Consider the following 19250-nt stretch of genomic DNA (forward strand, 5'->3'; position numbering starts at 1 on the left):
ATCCATGATCCCTGGTATGCGATAAATGGGCCCAACACCACAGTAAGAGAAACATCCCCATATCATGATGCTTGCACCACCATGCTTCACTGTCTTCAGAGTGTACTGTGGCTTGAATTCAGTGTTTGGGGGTCGTCTGAAAAACTGTCTGCGGCTCTTGGACCCAAAAAGAACAATTTTACTTTCATCAGTCCACAAAATGTTTTTCCATTTCTCTTTAGGCCAGTCGATGTGTTCTTTGGCAAATTGTATCCTCTTCAGCACGTCTTTTTTTTAACAGTGGAACTTTGCGGGAGCTTCTTGCCGATAGATTAGCTTCACACAGGCATCTTCTGATTGTCACGGTACTCACAGGTAACTTCAGACCGTCTTTGATCACCCTGGAGCTGATCATTGGCTGAGTCTTTGCCATTCTGGCTATTCTTCGATCCATTCGAATGGTAGTCTTCTGTTTTCTTCCACGTCTCTCTGGCTTTGCTGTCCATTTTAAAGCACTGGAGATCATTTTAGCTGAGCAGCCCATCATTTTCTGCACTTCTTTACAGTATACGTTTTACCTCTCCAATCAACGTTTTAATCAAAGCACGCTGTTCTTCTGAACAATGTCTGGAACGACCCATGTTTCTCAGGTTTTCAGAGAGAAATGGATGTACAGCATGTGCTGGCTTCATCCTTAAATTAGGGCCACCTGACTGACATCTGTTTTTTCACAGAATGAATGACCTCACTAATTAAACTCCACACTGCTATTATTTTGAACACGTCCCTTTCACTTAATTATTCGATTACACAGACTCAGGAGCATGCATATCATGAATGTTGGGTCTGTTGGTTTTCTATGACTCTACTACACCTACTGGTAAATTATTTGCCATGTAGTAATATAATTTCCACCAAAAACAGTGATTGATCTGGTTAGTCGTGTTGGACTGCTATTATTTTGAACACAAGTGTACAACCCCAGTTGGGCGATACGGTGGTGTACTGGTTATCACTGTCGCCTCATAGCAAGAAGGTCCGGGTTCGAGCCCCATGGCTGGCGAGGGCCTTTCTGTGTGGAGTTTGCATGTTCTCCCCGTGTCCGCGTGGGTTTCCTCCGGGTGCTCCGGTTTCCCCCACAGTCCAAAGACATGCAGGTTAGGTTAACTGGTGACTCTAAATTGAGCGTAGGTGTGAATGGTTGTCTGTGTCTATGTGTCAGCCCTGTGATGACCTGGCGACTTGTCCAGGGTGAACCCCGCCTTTCACCCGTAGTCAGCTGGGATAGGCTCCAGCTGGCCTGCGACCCTGTAGAACAGGATAAAGCGGCTACAGATAATGAGATGAGACGAGACAACCCCGGTTTAGCTATGTATTTATTTATAACGTGTATATACTAAATGTGTGAGCTGACCTTGTTTTACACTGATCAGGTTTGAGTTTGGTCACAAATCCAACAATCACTTTGAAGAACAGATCTTCTCTAAAAACCGTCCCCTTTATCTTTTGTTGATGCTGGTTACGTTTATGGTTAAGACGGAGTTTGTGAATGTTAATTTTTGTTTGTATATTTTCAGTGAATTTCCTCTAACGTGACTGCTTATTGAATTATGCTTTTATAGGTGATGTTTCTTCCCTTTCAGAAGATGCTCTGACTAACTTTTTAGCTGTGTGGCAGAAAAACAATTAATTCTGTCTTGGTGCTCATTTAGTCCCTTTGAGTCTCAAGTGTTGAAAGAAAAACAATTATAAACAATTTTCACTGCAACTCTTGAATGTCTGAATGTGATGGTTTCTACTTTTTAGCTTTACACAGATCAGCTATAACATTGATTATTTCATTACAGTGGCACCTGGGAAAGGAGTGTGGTTTATTCATCAGCAAGAACAGTCAGTCCTTGAAGTTGATGTGTTGGAAGCAGGAAAAACAGGCGAGTGTAAGGATCTGAGCGAATTTGACAAATTGTGATGGTGAGATGTCTGGGTCTGAACATCTCCAAAACGGTACATCTTGTGGGGTGTTCCCAGTATGCAGTGGTTAGTACCAAACAAAAGTGGTCCAAAGATCCAAAAGACAACTGGTGACCCAGCGGCAGGGTCGTGGGTGTCGAAGGCTCATCAATTCACACGGGGCACGAAAGCTAGCCCTTGTGGTCCAATCCCCCAGAAGAGCTACTGTAGTATAAACTGATAACAGGCATGACAACAGCAAATTCTTATTTCAGCTGAAAGTGAGCTGGGGGTCTGATGTGACAAGTACATTATACATTTGATGATAATGTGGTGAAGGTTATTATAATTTTACTGAACCATCACCACTGTTGAGACGATTAAATTTTGCATCACACCATAGTTCTATTTTACTAAAAGCAAAATGGGGTGGTTGTTGTTGCTGCTATGGAAATGTAAGCGAGTTATATCAAAATACTTCACTTATGTCAACTTTCTGTAAAAGTACAAGCAAAGATTATTTGAACACGCCTTGATAATATTTGTATTTCAAAGCCTGAGTTAATATAATGTACTGTATACAGTCAAACCTCGGGTCACGAACATCCCTATTCCCGAACAAATTGGGCTCCGAACACCATTTCCGAACAAATTTCGCTTCGATTTGCGAACGCACAAACTGGCGGCTTCCACAGCACGTGAGGCGCGCGGCAGCATCAGCTGGACTCAAGGTGGCGCTGTGAACATTGTTCAGCACTGCGTTGTGTTGATGCGATTTCTTTATTTGCATTAAATTAACCCTCATTATCGCTCCCGAGAAAGTGAAAAGTGTTAGTGTTGGTGCTCCTCCTCTCCATCCACGTGTGCCAGCAACGATCAGCCACAAAGGTAAAGTGTACTGTACAATTATTGTTTTATTTTAGTATTACTGTATTTTTCTATAATTAAGGTTATCTTTAATTCCTTTCTGTATTTTTGCCACACATTATAATACATAGGGCCAGATTACTCAGTTCTGATTGGTCAATGAAGGAGGGCTTTTTTTTTCCTTAACACGGGGCCGTATTTCTGAAATGCTATTGGCTAGTTCGAACATTTGTACTTTTTCAGTAAAGTAAACACACGGTTCATTATGGAGAAACAGCCTTGTTTTATCACTACCGCCGCTCCTGTAGGGGGCAGTACGGAGTGTCGCAGCGCTCACAACAAAACCAACTCTCAAATGGCGGCACGAAAACGGAGCATAGTGTGGTCATTTTTCCAAGCCGAGGACGATAAGAGTATTATAGCTTCTTTGTATGAAAACGGTTTTATATTTCGGTCACACGACCAACATGCTTCGGCATTTACGAGCGAAACATCCGAATGATTTCTCCGCTTTGGACAAAAGAAAATCCACATCGGGGAAAAGCGCCTCATCCAACCATAATAACGGCTGTGTGGAAGGTTTGGGCTGAGATTGCACTCTCGCTCATTATTATTATTATTATTAGGGCCCGAGCACCGGTAGGTGCGAGACCCTATTGTTTTTCAAAGGATTATTATTATTCTGCCGTGTTTGGCCTTATTTGAGGCATTTCCGTTGCACGAAAACTCATGAAATTTGATGCACACATCAGTCGTTGTCACCGCTACTCAGCCACAGACTTTTGGCCCCGGGACTTCATAGCGCCCCTTTTCCATTTCCCATTGTAATGAATGGGTAGAACTTTGGAATGATGTCATCAGGCCATTTGGAGTGAGGTCATTTTTAGCGTGCTCCTCCAGACGGTTCATCAGATTCATGTCAAACTTGGCGAACATGATGCCAAGATATTGCTGAAGTTGAATTACTAAGGGGTTTTTGATATGTTGAAATACTATAACTGTAATGGCACTCCGTTAGCTCTTCCTTGGTTACTGTACCATTTCTAGAGTCGGTCGAAAAAACACTCTTTTTCCACGCGAGCGACGAGACATGACAACTTCCCTTATCTTTCTAAAATGTTTACTTAAAAACAACAAGGTAAATCACGAAGTCTGGCGCACGGTCAAAACACCGTTGCTTCCACCATGTTCTGACTCGAAACTTAAGGTATACACAGTCAGTTACCATAGTTACCACTATAGTGACGTCACATCAGAAGATTTAGAACATGGAACTCTTTTCTATTCTTTTTCTGTTCTAAACTCTTTTCTATGTTCTTAAATTATCATCATTCATTTTTAACTGTTTTTAACTTAAATTATTATTGCTTAACTGGCCCTGACAATAACATATAATATGCCAAGGTATTGCTGAATGTTGAACTTGATATGATTCTGATGCTCTTTAGCCGTTATGGGCCTGTCTGGTATAGCGCCACCAACTGGCCAAGAAAAGAATAGGGTTTTGAATATGTGTGTTTTGACACGTGATGAATTTTAACATGCTCCTCCTAGACGGTTCATGAGATTCAGGTGAAATTTGTTATACGTGATGCCAAGATGTCGCTGATATTAAATTGCGAAGGGATTTTTGATATTTTGTAATATGTTGAAATGGCCTTATGATTTTAATATCTTTCCACATAAACAGGAAGTGTGTCAGAAAGCCACAGTGCATTGACTGTATGGTCGGACACTTCTTACTTCAATAGATATTATGATTATTATGATAACCTGACGCCCAATGGGCCTGCCTGTTATAGCGCCACCACCTGGCCAAGCAGGAAATGTGCCAGAAATTGGCAATGCCTTAACTGATTGATCTGACACGTTACAAAATATTGTGTACTATGACTGTGATGATATTCACATGCGTAATTCAGATGCCTAGCACAGCGCCACCATCTGGCCAAGCAGAAAATGGGGAAAAATGTTCAATTAATTGATGGATTGATCTGAAACTTTACAAAATATTGAATATCGTGAGTCTGATATAATGTACAATTTTGTGCACGCTCATACACAGTCATATGCATATTTATGCACACACACACAAGTATGCTCTCACATGCACACGCAACATCTATGAGCACACTCTCTCTCTCTCTCTCTCTCTCACTCACACACACTGTTTTCTCTCTCTCTCTCTCTCCCCCTCTGACAAACAGACACATACACACGCAATAATAGCGGAGCTCCAGCGGCGCACCATACCTAAGAAAAAATGGTAAACCCATCGAGTCGATTTTTTTTGTGGTTTGTCCGTGTACGTGTACCACCAGTCATACACACCGCCTAGTGGCCAGTGTTAGTAATTACAGTCATACACACCGCCTCGTGGCCAGTGTTCGTAATTACCAGTCATACACACCGCCTAGTGGCCAGTGTTAGTAATTACCAGTCATACACACCGCTTAGTGGCCAGTGTTAGTAATTACCAGTCATACACACCGCCTAGTGGCCAGTGTTAGTAATTACCAGTCAAACACACCGCCTAGTGGCCAGTGTTAGTAATTACCAGTCATACACACCGCCTCGTGGCCAGTGTTCGTAATTACCAGTCATGCACACCGCCTAGTGGCCAGTGTTAGTAATGACCAGTCATACACACCGCCGAGTGGCCAGTGTTCGTAATTACCAGTCATACACACCGCCTAGTGGCCAGTGTTAGTAATGACCAGTCATACACACCGCCTAGTGGCCAGTGTTAGTAATGACCAGTCATACACACCGCCTAGTGGCCAGTGTTAGTAATTACCAGTCATACACACCGCCGAGTGGCCAGTGTTCGTAATTACCAGTCATACATACCGCCGAGTGGCCAGTGTTAGTAATTACCAGTCATACACACCGCCGAGTGGCCAGTGTTCGTAATTACCAGTCATACACACCGCCTAGTGGCCAGTGTTAGTAATGACCAGTCATACACACCGCCTAGTGGCCAGTGTTAGTAATTACCAGTCATACACACCGCTTATTATCAAATCCATAAAGAGATGCTTTGTAATTATAATTATGAAATTCGTAAAGCAAGACAGTCTTTTTTTCTCCAACATCATCAGCAGGAATATGAACAATGCCCGTGTGCTATTTTCAACAGTAGAGAAGCTAACTAATGCCCCACCACAATTAGCACCTGAACTTCTATCAGTTAATAAATGCAATGAGTTTGCATCTTTTTTCAAAGGTAAAATTGATAAAATAAGGCAGAATATTTCTCATAATATATCTCAGTTGCAAAAAATTGAAAAACTGCAATCACCAATGACACAGATAACTTTAACACAATGTCAGAATTTTGTTTAATTGATTATGAGACTCTTGAAAAAACTGTACAAAATCTCAGTCCTTCAACATCTGAACTGGACATTCTGCCCACCAACTTTTTTAAGTCTGTTCTTCATCTTATAATTACAGATGTGCTTCAAATTATAAATACATCCTTGGAGACTGGCGTTGTTCCTGTGTCCCTAAAAAAAGCTGTTGTAAAGCCCCTTCTTAAAAAAAATAATCTGGATCCTTCAGTGTTAAATAACTACAGGCCAATATCAAATCTACCATTCATCGGGAAAATCCTGGAAAAAATTGTCTTCAATCAATTAACTGCCTTCTTGATATCAAACAGCCGTTTTGATAATTTTCAGTCAGGATTTCGTGCCAATCATAGCACTGAAACAGCGCTGATTAAAGTTATAAATGACATACGTCTTAATACTGATGCAGGCAGAACATCAGTCCTGGTATTACTGGACCTCAGTGCAGCTTTTGATACTGTTGATCACAACATACTGCTATATCGACTTGAACACTGGGTTGGGTTGACTGGTAAAGTTATCAATTGGTTAAAATCATACTTAAAAGATAGAAGCTTCTTTGTTACCCTGGGAAATTGTTCCTCAACGTCAATGCCCTTGACCTGTGGTGTCCCCCAGGGGTCGATTCTTGGACCATTACTTTTCAACCTTTATATGCTCCCACTTGGGCAAATTATCAATAAAAATTAAATTTTGTATCACTGCTATGCAGATGATACCCAAATTTATTTTGCTCTATCACCAAATGACTATGCCCCCCTTGAATGTCTCTACCAGTGCATCGATCAAATCAATAGCTGGATGTCACAAAATTTTCTCCAGTTGAACACAGATAAAACAGAAGTAATTCTATTTGGAAAAAAAGATGAAAGACTCAGGATTACCACTATTCTTGACACAAAAGGGATTAAAACTAAAGAAATGGTTAAAAATCTTGGTGTTTTCATTGACAGCGAGCTAAACTTTGACAGTCACATGAAAGCAATCACTAAAACGGCATTTTATCACCTAAAAAGCATTTCCAAACTAAGAGGACTTATGTCAAAAAATGATCTGGAAAAACTAATACATGCCTTCATCTCTAGTAGGGTTGATTACTGCAATGGCCTTTTCACAGGCTTGCCAAAAAAGACCATCAAACGACTTCAGCTGGTTCAAAATGCAGCGGCGAAGGTTCTCACACGAACAAAAAGAACAGAGCACATTACCCCAATTCTAAGGTCCCTTCACTGGCTTCCAGTAAGCTACAGAATTGACTTTAAAGCATTGCTGCTGGTGTACAAATCTCTAAATGGTACAGGGCCCAATTACCTCTCTGATATGTTGCAGCGGCCTAACCCAATCAGATCTACCAGATCGCAACAGAAAAATTTACTATTAAAACCAGTTGTTAAAACAAAGTGTGGTGAAGCAGCTTTTAGCTACTATGCAGTACATCTATGGAACCAACTGCCAGAGGACATTAAAAATGCTCCTGCTGTTGGCAGCTTCAAATCTAGGTTAAAGACCAAGCTGTTTTCAGATGCTTTCTGTTAAATAATTAATATTTTTTACATTTTTTATAATCTTTATTTTCTCTGTATGTTTTAAATTTACTTTAATTTTATTCTATTTTATTCCACTGGTTTCTTTTTCTTTTTCTCCTTTTTTCTTTTTGGCATTTTATTATTTTATTTCTACTATTGTTAAATTCTTATTATTTTCTTTTAATTCTTTTAATTAATTGTTTTAGATTAAAAATAAAATTATTTTATGTAATTTTATTTCTCTATTGTTTACTGTTTTTGTTTTTGCTTCTGTAAAGCACATTGAACTGCCATTGTGTATGAAATGTGCTATATAAATAAACTTGCCTTGCCTTGCCTTGCCTTAGTGGCCAGTGTTAGTAATTACCAGTCATACACACCGCCTAGTGGCCAGTGTTAGTAATTACCAGTCATACACACCGCCTAGTGGCCAGTGTTAGTAATTACCAGTCATACACACCGCCTAGTGGCCAGTGTTCGTAATTACCAGTCATACACACCGCCTCGTGGCCAGTGTTAGTAATTACCAGTCATACACACCGCCTCGTGGCCAGTGTTAGTAATTACCAGTCATACACACCGCCTAGTGGCCAGTGTTAGTAATTACCAGTCATACACACCGCCTAGTGGCCAGTGTTCGTAATTACCAGTCATACACACCGCCTCGTGGCCAGTGTTAGTAATTACCAGTCATACACACCGCCTAGTGGCCAGTGTTAGTAATTACCAGTCATACACACCGCCTAGTGGCCAGTGTTAGTAATTACCAGTCATACACACCGCCTAGTCGCGTTAGGGGTCATCCATAATTTATCATTATCATGAGTCTACAAAGAGTAGACTTTTGAGCAACCCCCCTCCCCCCAAAAAAAGTGTACATTAGCGGACAAAAAAATGATGGATCTACGTGGAATAGGAATTCAAAATAAAACCATGTCTTGTATTACTTTTTATTAAAATTGGATGACAGGACAATACAAAGATTCACAAGAGAAGAAAAGAAGACACAAGACGGGTCCAGAAGCTTTCATAGAAAGCAGGCGATTCATTTTTCAGTCCCCCCAGGATTCCGCGGGCCTTTTTTGTGATTGTTGCGGGCTAAAATGTCTGATGTTGCGGGGGTTTTTCCAAAAAATTGTGATGAAAGTTGTTGTGTTTAGGTTTTTGTTGCGATTACATTGCGGGAGGAAGTGAAAGTTGCGAGAAATTGTTGCGATTTTCTCTTTTTGTGATTAAAATTGAGTGATATGTTAAATATTAAGTTATTACTGAAAAACTATTGATTAAAAAACAAAGACACTGAGAAATGGTCCTATAAACAACTTTACCAATATAAAAGATTACCAGAACTACAAAAATGCAGAAAAATAGGCTTTACTTATCCAAATGCTCCTGTTGGTTCAAAAGTTAAAGTGCATAGAACCTCACAGCACAACATGAAGTTAGCTTAAAATATAATATAAATGCCTCAGCTTTCATGTAAGAAAAAAAAACTATTAATACTAGTACTGTGTGCAGGCAGTCTCTCCTGAAGACTAAATTAAACAATAATTATAAATTAATAAAATAAATGGCTCAGGCTTCATAGAAGAAAAAAAACAATTTGAACAGAATCTCACAGTATGATGCTGAAGCTGCCTAAACAATGGAAAATTATCATTTTGGCAAAAATGTTGGCATCCATTAATTTCTTGTATTAAGTAAAAAAAAATGTAAAGTTCACACAGTCCTTCACTATAAACATAACAGACTTTCAGTAACAGAATTTAAGCCTATATAAACACTGACTCACATGCTGCTTCTCTTGAACGTATACACGGAAGTAAGCAGTGTTGCCAGATACTACTGACGTTTTCCAGCCCAAAATATGTTCAAAACCCGCCAAAATGCACTTAAAACCCCCCAACGGGACGGGAAACCGCCCAATCTGGCAACACTGGAAGTAAGACGGAAGGTAGTTTGTCGACGCCAACGACTGGTCAAATTTGCGGGAAAGTTGCGGTGATTGGATATAATTGCAACACTGCCCTGAATTCGCGGGGATTGGTTGAATTTGCATTGAAGTTGCAAATCGCAACATCCTGGAGGGTCTGATTATTGAAAATTAGGAACTGTCTTTTTAAGGGGAGCTGTTGCCTTTTGGCTTTGAAATGTTCGTTTTTTATTCTTTCCAAGCAGCCTGTCCTGCCCTAACTGCCTCCTCTCAGATGAATGCAGGAAACAATAAATGTTTAAAAACTGCTCGTACTCGTTTGAAGGAGTCTTGTGAATAGCTGTATTTCTGCTATTCACAAATTTGTAAATGCGGTCAAAATCTGGGTCAGCCATTGTTGTTGTATTGAAGAAAGAAAGCGTGTAGAGCGAGCTGGCAACACCGATGTGACGCAAAATTTTTAACATGGCCGCCGGCGATTCGCACATTGACGGATCATTTTTTCATTTTTAAAAAGTGTACGCCTGGTCATTAACCCCCTCCCCCCCCGCGTACGGTTTGTACGCTCGTGATGATGAAAATTATGGATGACTCCTTAGTAATTACGTCATACAGACCGCCTAGTGGTCAGTGTTGGTAATTACCCGTCATACACCCCACCTAGGGGTCAGTGTTAGTAATTACCAGCCTCTCACACACCGCTTAGTGGTCAGTGTTAGTAATTACCAGTCATACACACTGCCAAGTGGTCAGTGTTAGTAATTACCAGTCATACACACTGCCTAGTGGTCAGTGTTAGTAATTACCAGTCATACACACTGCCTAGTGGTCAGTGTTAGTAATTACTCGTCTCACACCAGTGAGTGCATACCTGCCATCATTGTGCATTTTGTTGCAGACATATGAAAACTCAACATGTACACACACTACAGACACAGGAAAGCTAAGATGACTTAAGATCGCAGCATGAGATAGAGGTAAGGAGGAGACATGTATAGTTTTGTACATATATAAATGTACACTTTCACACCACAGAAACACACACACACACTTAGTCTTTGTCTGTCTATCTCTCATCCGTCAAGCAGTCATGGCATTTGCAACATGCACATCACCTTTGAACATTTGATGAATAAATGACATGTGACTATTTTGTTGGGTGGCGGAATGTCCTGGGTTGCGGAACCACACGCGCGAGGGCCTGTTAAGGCCGCTTGCGGCTTTAATTATTACTATTATTATCGAACACAATCTACACACTGCGCTCTTTATATTTATTTATTTATATAAAGACTGTGTGAGACCGGCTAGGCTATCGAGCTAACGCTTGGTGTAATGGGTGTGTGTTTGGGCATGAAGGAAGAGGACTTGAGATGCTGCTTTCCTGTATTTAATTTCTCCCCTGCAGAAGACAGCAACACAGATTATAAATCTTCTGTCTCTTCCTTCCTACACCTCTGCTCCCTCAGCAGAACACAACAGGGCAGAGGGGCGGGGCTACAGAAGCCCAGGAGGAATGAAAAGGGCAGAGTGCAGGAGGGTAATTAACACAGGGAAAATTTATAAAATAATGGTCAATGAAAACAACTTGGAGATAAAATTCATAAATACTCAAAAATAATCATAAAATGATAAATACAACTTACAAATACAAATTGGAAATAAATATTTAAAGGAACAGTCCACCATACTTCCATAATGAAATATGCTCTTATCTGAATTGAGACGAGCTGCCCCGTACCTCTCCGAGCTTTGCGCGACCTCCCAGTCAGTCAGACGCTCTGTCACTCCTGTTAGCAATGTAGCTAGGCTCAGCATGGCCAATGGTATTTTTGGGGCTGTAGTTAGATGCGACCAAACTCTTCCGCATTTTTCCTGTTTAGATAGGTTTATATGACCAGTGACATGAAACAAGTTCAGTTACACAAATTGAAACGTGGAGATTTTCTATGTTATGGAAAGTCCGCACTATAATGACAGGCGTACTAACACCTTCTGCGCGCTTCGGCAGCGCATTGATACGGAGCTCAGATATCAATGCGCTGTCGAAGTGCGCAGAAGGTGTTAGTACGCCTGTCATTATAGGGCAGACTTTCCATATCATAGAAAATCGCTACGTTTCAATTTGTGTAACTGAACTTGTTTCATATCACTGCTCATATAAACCTATGTAAACAGGAAAAACGCGGAAGAGTTTGGTCGCATCTAACTACAGCCCCAAAAAATACCATTGGCCATGCTGAGCCTAGCTACATTGCTAACAGGAGTGACAGCATGACTGCGTCTGACTGACTGGGAGGTCGCGCAAAGCTCGGACAGGTACGGAGCAGCTCGTCTCAATTCAGATAAGAGCATATTTCATTATGGAAGTACGGTGGACTGTTCCTTTAATAAGGTGCATTCTTAACTCTGTTATATTGGCGCCAACATTATCATAACACAACCTGATAAAAACAGCAAAAAGCTACGCTAATAAACACCGGTCAAATATTCCACTCACTAAACGCGTTTCATAAATGAGGAGTTGTGGAGTTCTTCAGGTTATTTGTCGATATTCCCGCGCGAGTTTTGCTAACTAGCTAGCTGGCTAATATCAGCTGAATGTTCTTTCTCCGCGCGCTGCCTTTTTACCCCCAGGTGCCATTTTGTCCCTGTATGTTCTCGCGCGCACCGCCAGAAAAATACAGCATTAAAAGCGGCGGAATAAAAGCTGAGAGTGTCGGTAAGAGCGCGAGACTCTCCGCACTAATCCGGTGCGAGTGTCGCGCGCGGCTCTGTTCGCTTCCGCTAAAGTGAATCACTCATTTTGAACTTCATTAACGGATCGAGAGAATCGGTTCTCTAAACCGACCGAATCGAGATGTATCGAATCGACTGTCTAAGGCCAAGTTTACATTAGACCGTATCTGTCTCGTTTTCTTCGTGGATGCACTGTCCGTTTACATTAAAACACCTGGAAACGCCGGGAAACGGGAATCCGCCAGCGTCCACGTATTCAATCCAGATCGTGTCTGGTCCGGTGCTGTGTAAACATTGAGAATACGCGGATACGCTGTGCTGAGCTCTAGCTGGCATCGTCATTGGACAACGTCACTGTGACATCCACCTTCCTGATTCGCTGGCGTTGGTCATGTGACGCGACTGCTGAAAAACGGCGCGGACTTCCACCTTGTATCACCTTTCATTAAAGAGTATAAAAGTATGAAAATACTGCAAATACTGATGCAAATACTGCCCATTGTGTAGTTATGATTGTCTTTAGGCTTGCCATCCTTCCACTTGCAAGTGGCAAGTGATATGCGCTGAGAGCACACACACAGCGGCTCACTCGCGTGCTCTGTGAGCTGCGCAGGGCCGGAGTGCGCACCCTCCAGAGGGCACTCGCTGTTCAGGGCGGAGTGATTTGGAGCGCAGGATGCCTGCGGAGCCGAGCGTATCCGTGTATTGGTGTTGCTGTGTGCACGCTAATCGTTTTAAAAACGTTAATCTGATGATCCGCTGATACGGTCTAATGCAGGGATTTTCAAAGTGTGGGAGAGTCAGCCCCCCCTCAGAGAGCAAATAAACAACAGCGCCCCCCTTACAATTTTTGTTGTTGCTATACTTAATGTTCCATTCGTATTTTTAAAAAATGGTTGTTGTACACATTTTTATTTTTTTCTTTTTCACATTTTAAACATCTGTGCTTTTTAAAACATCTTGTTTTACACATTTTAAACATCTCATAGCATCGTTAGCTAGCATCTCTTGGCAGACAACACACTGTGGCAGTGGAGCATCTTCAGATCCAGTCCATGAAAATCCAAACTTTAAATAATCATGGTCATACTTCCTTCTTTTTCCAGTCCCCCCAGGATTCCGTGGGCCTTTTTTGTGATTGTTGCGGGCTAAAATGTCTGATGTTGTGGGGGTTTTCCAAAAAAATTGCGATGAAAGTTGCGGTGTTTTTTAGGTTTTTGTTGCGATTACATTGCGGGAGGAAGTGAAAGTTGCGAGAAATTGTTGCGATTTTCTCTTTTTGTGATTAAAATTGAGTGATATGTTAAATATTAAGTTATTACTGAAAAACTATTGATTAAAAAACAAAGACACTGAGAAATGGTCCAATAAACAACTTTACAAATATAAAAGATTACCAGGACTACAAAAATGCAGAAAAATAGGCTTTACTTATCCAAATGCACCTGTTGGTTCAAAAGTTAAAGTGCATAGAACCTCACAGTACAACATGAACTTACCTTAAAATATAATATAAATGCCTCAGCTTTCATCTCATCTCATCTCATTATCTCTAGCTGCTTTATCCTTCTACAGCAGGGGTCACCAAACTACGGCCCGCGGGCCAGATCCGGCCCGCCACCCCCCTTTGACCGGCCCCCCCAGCCCCTCTGCCCCCCATCACTTGAACCGGCCCTATGAGGCAATCCCCAAAAGTGGTCATGGCCTATTTTTTTAAATTGCTTTTTGGCAAATAATAACATGTCTGCATCTTGTATTTTGTTGATTTTATCAATTAAAATTGATATTTAGTTATAAAATGAACTATTCATATTTTCCGAATTTTCGTCATATGCTCGCGATCAAGCAGTGACAGGCAGCGCACGCGCAGAGAACTGTCAGTGTTCAGGACAGCAAAATGGCTAGCGGTAAGCGAAAAGCTGACAGAGAGTGCAGAGTTTTTAAAGAACAGTGGACCACCGGTTATTTTTTCGTTCAGTGTAAGGACCGTGCAGTTTATCTTGTATGTAAAGAAAGTGTGCCGGTTTTCAAAGAATATAATCTGCGTCGTCACTACGAAACACGCCACAAAGAGTATGCTAGTTTGCGAGGGCAAACAAGAGAAGACACGATTCGGAGGATGAAATGCAGACTGGCTGCACAACAGAATGTATTCCTTCACCAAACCCAGATCAACCAGGCTGCTGTCCGAGCTAGCTATAAGGTAGCTCACCTACTAGCTACCCATGGAAAGCCGTTTACTGATGGGGACTTTGTTAAAGTATGCATGCTTGCTGTGGCCGAGGAGGTGTGTCCCGACAAGAAGGATGCGCTCAATGCGGTGAGTCTCTCCGCACCTACTATGACCAGGCGAACCAAAGATTTGGGGGACGACGTGTATGACCAGCTGAATGAGAAAGCGTCAGAATTCGAGTTTTTTTACTTTGGCCATGGATGAGAGCAATGACATGCAGGACACAGCACAACTGCTGTGATCTATTGATCTATTGCTCATATTATTATAATTTCACTGTTTTTTAAAATGTATTTATTTTATAGGCCTATTTATTTGACCTTTATTAAGTGCTGCATACAATTATTATTTATATTATTAATAATATCAACAGGCCTACCTACAATTTATAATTTTCCACTCACCTTTGCCAGTGTCAATCACCTCAAATAGGCAGATGTTTCTTACCTTGACAGCTTTGATATTATTTTTATTAGAAAATAAATAAATGGAATATCTGTGGTATTTCAAATTAAAACAAAGTGTGAAGACTTGATTACTACTTTTGCAAACCACTAGTAAAGAAAAACAAATATGTGCCAGGAATCAAGTGTTGATATAGTAGTGTGGATATAGTAGTGGGGATATAGTAGTGGGGATATAGTAGTGTGGGTATAGTAGTGGGGATATAGTAGTGGGGATATAGTAGTGGGGATGGCTGTGCCAGGCTAGTAATCTCTACTACACAATGAGGCCTGCTGGTGGTCATATTTGTTTGGGTCATACAATTCTATGTGATATAGCTGACCCGACCCCGGCCCCCATCACAGTCAGGAACGACAATGTGGCCCCCAGAGAAAAAGGTTTGGTGACCCCTGTTCTACAGGGTCGCAGGCAAGCTGGAGCCTATCCCAGCTGACTACGGGCGAAAGGCAGGGTACACCCTGGACAAGTCGCCAGGTCATCACAGGGCTGACACACAGACAACCATTCACACTCACGGTCAATTTAGAGTCACCAGTTAACCTAACCTGCATGTCTTTGGACTGTGGGGGAAACCAGAGCACCCGGAGGAAACCCATGTGGACACAGGGAGAACATGCAAACTCCGCACAGAAAGGCCCTCGCCGGCCACGGGGCTCGAACCCGGACCTTCTTGCTGTGAGGCAACAGCGCTAACCACTACACCACCGTGCCGCCTGCCTCAGCTTTCATGTAAGAAAAAAACTTTTAATAGTAGTACTGTGTGCAGGCAGTCTCTCCTGAAGACTAAATTAAACAATAATTATAAACTAATAAAATAAATGGCTCAGGCTTCATAGAAGAAAAAAAAAACAATTTGAACAGAATCTCACAGTATGATGCTGAAGCTGCCTAAACAATGGAAAAGAAAATACCATTTTGGCAAAAATGTTGGCATCTATTAATTTCTTGTATTAAGTAAAAAAAATAATAAAGTGCACACAGTTCTTCACTGTAAACATAACACACTTTCAGTAACAGAATTTAAGCCTACATAAACACTGACTCGCACGTCATGCAATGTTGCCAGATACTGCTGACGTTTTCCAGTCCAAAATATATTCAAAACTCTCCAAAATGCACTTAAAACCAATCTGGCAACACTGAGCGCATGCTGCTTCTCTTGAATGTAAACATGGAAGTAAGGCGGAAGGTAGTTTGTCGACGTCACCTCAAGACGACGCCAACGATTGGTCAAATTTGCAGGAAAGTTGCGGTGATTGGATATAATTGCAACACCGCCCTGAATTCGCGGGGATTGGTTGAATTTGTGCTGAAGTTGCAAATCGCAACATCCTGGAGGCTCTGGTTTTTTTTTGCTTGGCCCAGACTCTGTCTCCTCACTCACTGTAGCTTTAGGTACTAAAAATCGATCCATTTTGTCTCTGGTAAAGGCTCCTCACGTTGCACCCCCCCTGAAGAACTCTGGCGCCCCCCAGGGGGGGCGTGCCCCACACTTTGAAAAGCCCTGGTCTAATGTAAACCCCACCTCAAGAGCACCTTGGAACTAGAACTCATAAACTCCTGTTTCAGTCAGAATCCACAGCTCAGGGGCTCCATTAATATACTTATTTATTATCCAGTTCAGTTAAAATGACTCTGAATATTTAATATTAATGAGATGAACTCTCCTCCTTTTTTCATGACCGTCTCTGGGATATCGGCGTGACCATGTTTCACCTCTCCGCCTGCCCAGTGACCGTCATGATGGACGAGCAGCAGGTCGAGGTCCCGGCCGAGGTGGGAGACGCGGAGATGGACGGGGCGATCCGAGGAATCCTGTGTGCAGCTGCAGGAGAAGCGGCGACAGAAGGAGAGGCGTCCGGGTGCGAAGGCGAGGGCAGAGGGACTCAGGAGGGCAGCCCTGCCCCAGCCCAAACTCCAACCTCACGCAAGTGGAGTGCAGTGTGGGCTCACTATCGCAAAGTGGACCAGGAGAAGAAGGCACTGTGTTTACTGTGCACGAAGAAGATCTGGCACCAGAGCAGCACCAGCAACCTCATTAGGCACCTGCAGAACAAGCACCCGACTGAGTACGGCCAGGTCAAACAGCAGTTACAGAAACGACCCCCTAAACGCAAAAACAAGGATCTGGATTACTTCCCTGCAACTTCAAATATTCACACCATGCTGGCCAGCCAGAGCGTCTCGTCTCAGCTCAGCAGCAGTCCCACAGGTACACATCTCCCCGGGTTCTTTTTCTGTCTCTTCACACACAGTCATAGATTGTTGTTTTTTGTTTGTTTATTGGCACAAAAAACAGTGAAGTAATGAAATGATTTTTTTTTAAAGTGCAGGAGGAGAGAAGCACAACAAGGCTTATGCTAAGCCCTCCTCCTTTAAATTAAAAAAATACTAATCACAATACTAATGAATTCTCAGATGACTTAGCAGAACATAAATATAACAAAAATCTAATACAGTTCAATGGATTGCAGAATAACCATATACAATTAAATCAATAACAATGACAAAAAATACAAGACGAAAATGCATTAACACTATAAATCAAAAACCATATGATGAAATAGAGGATTTAGAAGTGGTTGGGATTGGATAGCAGATGGTTTTTAAGGTTACGTTTGAAAGTTATCATAGAGGTAAAACTCTTTAGGGAGAGGGGAAGATCATTCCATACATTGATGGATTTGTATTTCACACTCATTTGGGCCACGGAAGTTCTGAATAGGGGAATGTGTAATTGAGTGCTTTGGCGAATTAGATAATTGTGAAACTGAACGAAAATTAAGAAAGTTGTCAAAAGTGTCAGGCAGATTGAGATTTGTGAATTGAGCTGTGAAAAGAGCTAGTTGAAATCTGTTAATATTCAAAATTCTAAGCTTTTCAGACAGCGGTGATGAGTGAGTGTAGTATCTGAAACCGGTGGCAATACGTACAAATTTTTTTTCTGTAGTATTAATATAGGGTGAAGGGAAGTTCTGTAGGCACATCCCCAAACAATATTGCAATAGATGAGGTAAGGGTGGATCAAGCTGTTATATATAGTAATAAGGGTTCTCTGTGTTAGAAAGTGTCTAATTTTTCCCATAATCCCAATAGTTTTTGAAAATTTATTTACTAGCATAGCAATGTGAGCCTTCCATGTCAATCAATTGTCAATCAGTATTCCTAGGAATTTTGCCTGACATTCTTGGGAGAGGGGAAGGTTCTTTAAGAAAATATTGGCATTTTTTTTTATTGTACATCTTGTTTTTACTACAAAAGATAAGGTAGTACATCTTTTTAACATTAACGGACAGCTTGTTGACTTCAAACCAAGTAATGACTAATTCTTGGTTGGCTAGTCCTATTAAAGAATTAGTCTGCGTGTGAAAGGAAAAGATTTGTATCGTCGGCAAATAAAATAAAGATACTTGAAGATGCTTCAGCAAGGTCATTAACATGGATTAAAAACAATAAAGGTCCAAGAATTGATCCCTGAGGAACTCCACAATTTACTGATTTGCATGATGACGTGATTTCATTAAGAGCAACATACTGTTGTCCATCAGATAGGTAACTATAAACCATTTAAGTGCTGTGTCGGTAATGCCGTTTTTTTTATTAGCTTTTTGAGAAGAATAGAATGGTTTACCATGTCAGACGCTTTGGATAAGTCTAGAAAGATTCCTATGGTAAATTGTCAGTAGCCGAAGTAATTCTATCCATTAATTGTATAAGTGCCATTGAGGTAGAGCAGCGGTTCCCAAACTTATTTTTCCGCGCACCACCTTTTTATGCCTCCGCCACCTTAAGGTGCAGGAGGCATTATGTTTTCGGGTTGTCCATCTGTCCGTGCGTCCATCCGTCCATGCATGCGTGCGTCCATCCCGAATCCTTGTGAACACGATATCTCAAAGGCTAATGAAAGGAATTTCACCAAACTTTCACCATTTGTGCGCTTTGGGACAAACATGAACTAATTAGATTTTGAGGTTAAAAGGTCACAGATCAAGATTACTGTGAGGTCAAATGTCCATCCCCAAATCACAACTTAATAAGGTGTGTAGTGTACCAGGCGGAGGCATCCCCATCGACGCCATTGGCGTCAAGTTCTATCTAGTTCATCTTGACTTTGTTTGCGTACCCCCAGTGCCCGACACGTAAAAAAGTGCAACACATTCTATTTATATAAGGCACCAAGTTTAATGAAATTAGAATACCAAAGT

The 19250-nt window shown here is 41.5% G+C and overlaps 1 protein-coding gene across 1 annotated transcript; it reads left to right on the forward strand.

Annotated features, from left to right (window-relative positions):
- Positions 1-3202: 3202 nt before the first annotated feature.
- Positions 3203-17352, forward strand: LOC132899776 (uncharacterized). Its single transcript, XM_060941898.1, has 2 exons — positions 3203-3375; positions 16778-17352. The coding sequence occupies exons 1-2, from the start codon at positions 3228-3230 to the stop codon at positions 17350-17352; spliced, it is 723 nt and encodes a 240-aa protein (XP_060797881.1). The 5' UTR covers positions 3203-3227.
- The last annotated feature ends 1898 nt before the right edge of the window (positions 17353-19250 follow it).

This window comes from Neoarius graeffei, chromosome 15 (genome assembly GCF_027579695.1).
Source record: "Neoarius graeffei isolate fNeoGra1 chromosome 15, fNeoGra1.pri, whole genome shotgun sequence".
Lineage (NCBI taxonomy): Eukaryota > Metazoa > Chordata > Actinopteri > Siluriformes > Ariidae > Neoarius > Neoarius graeffei.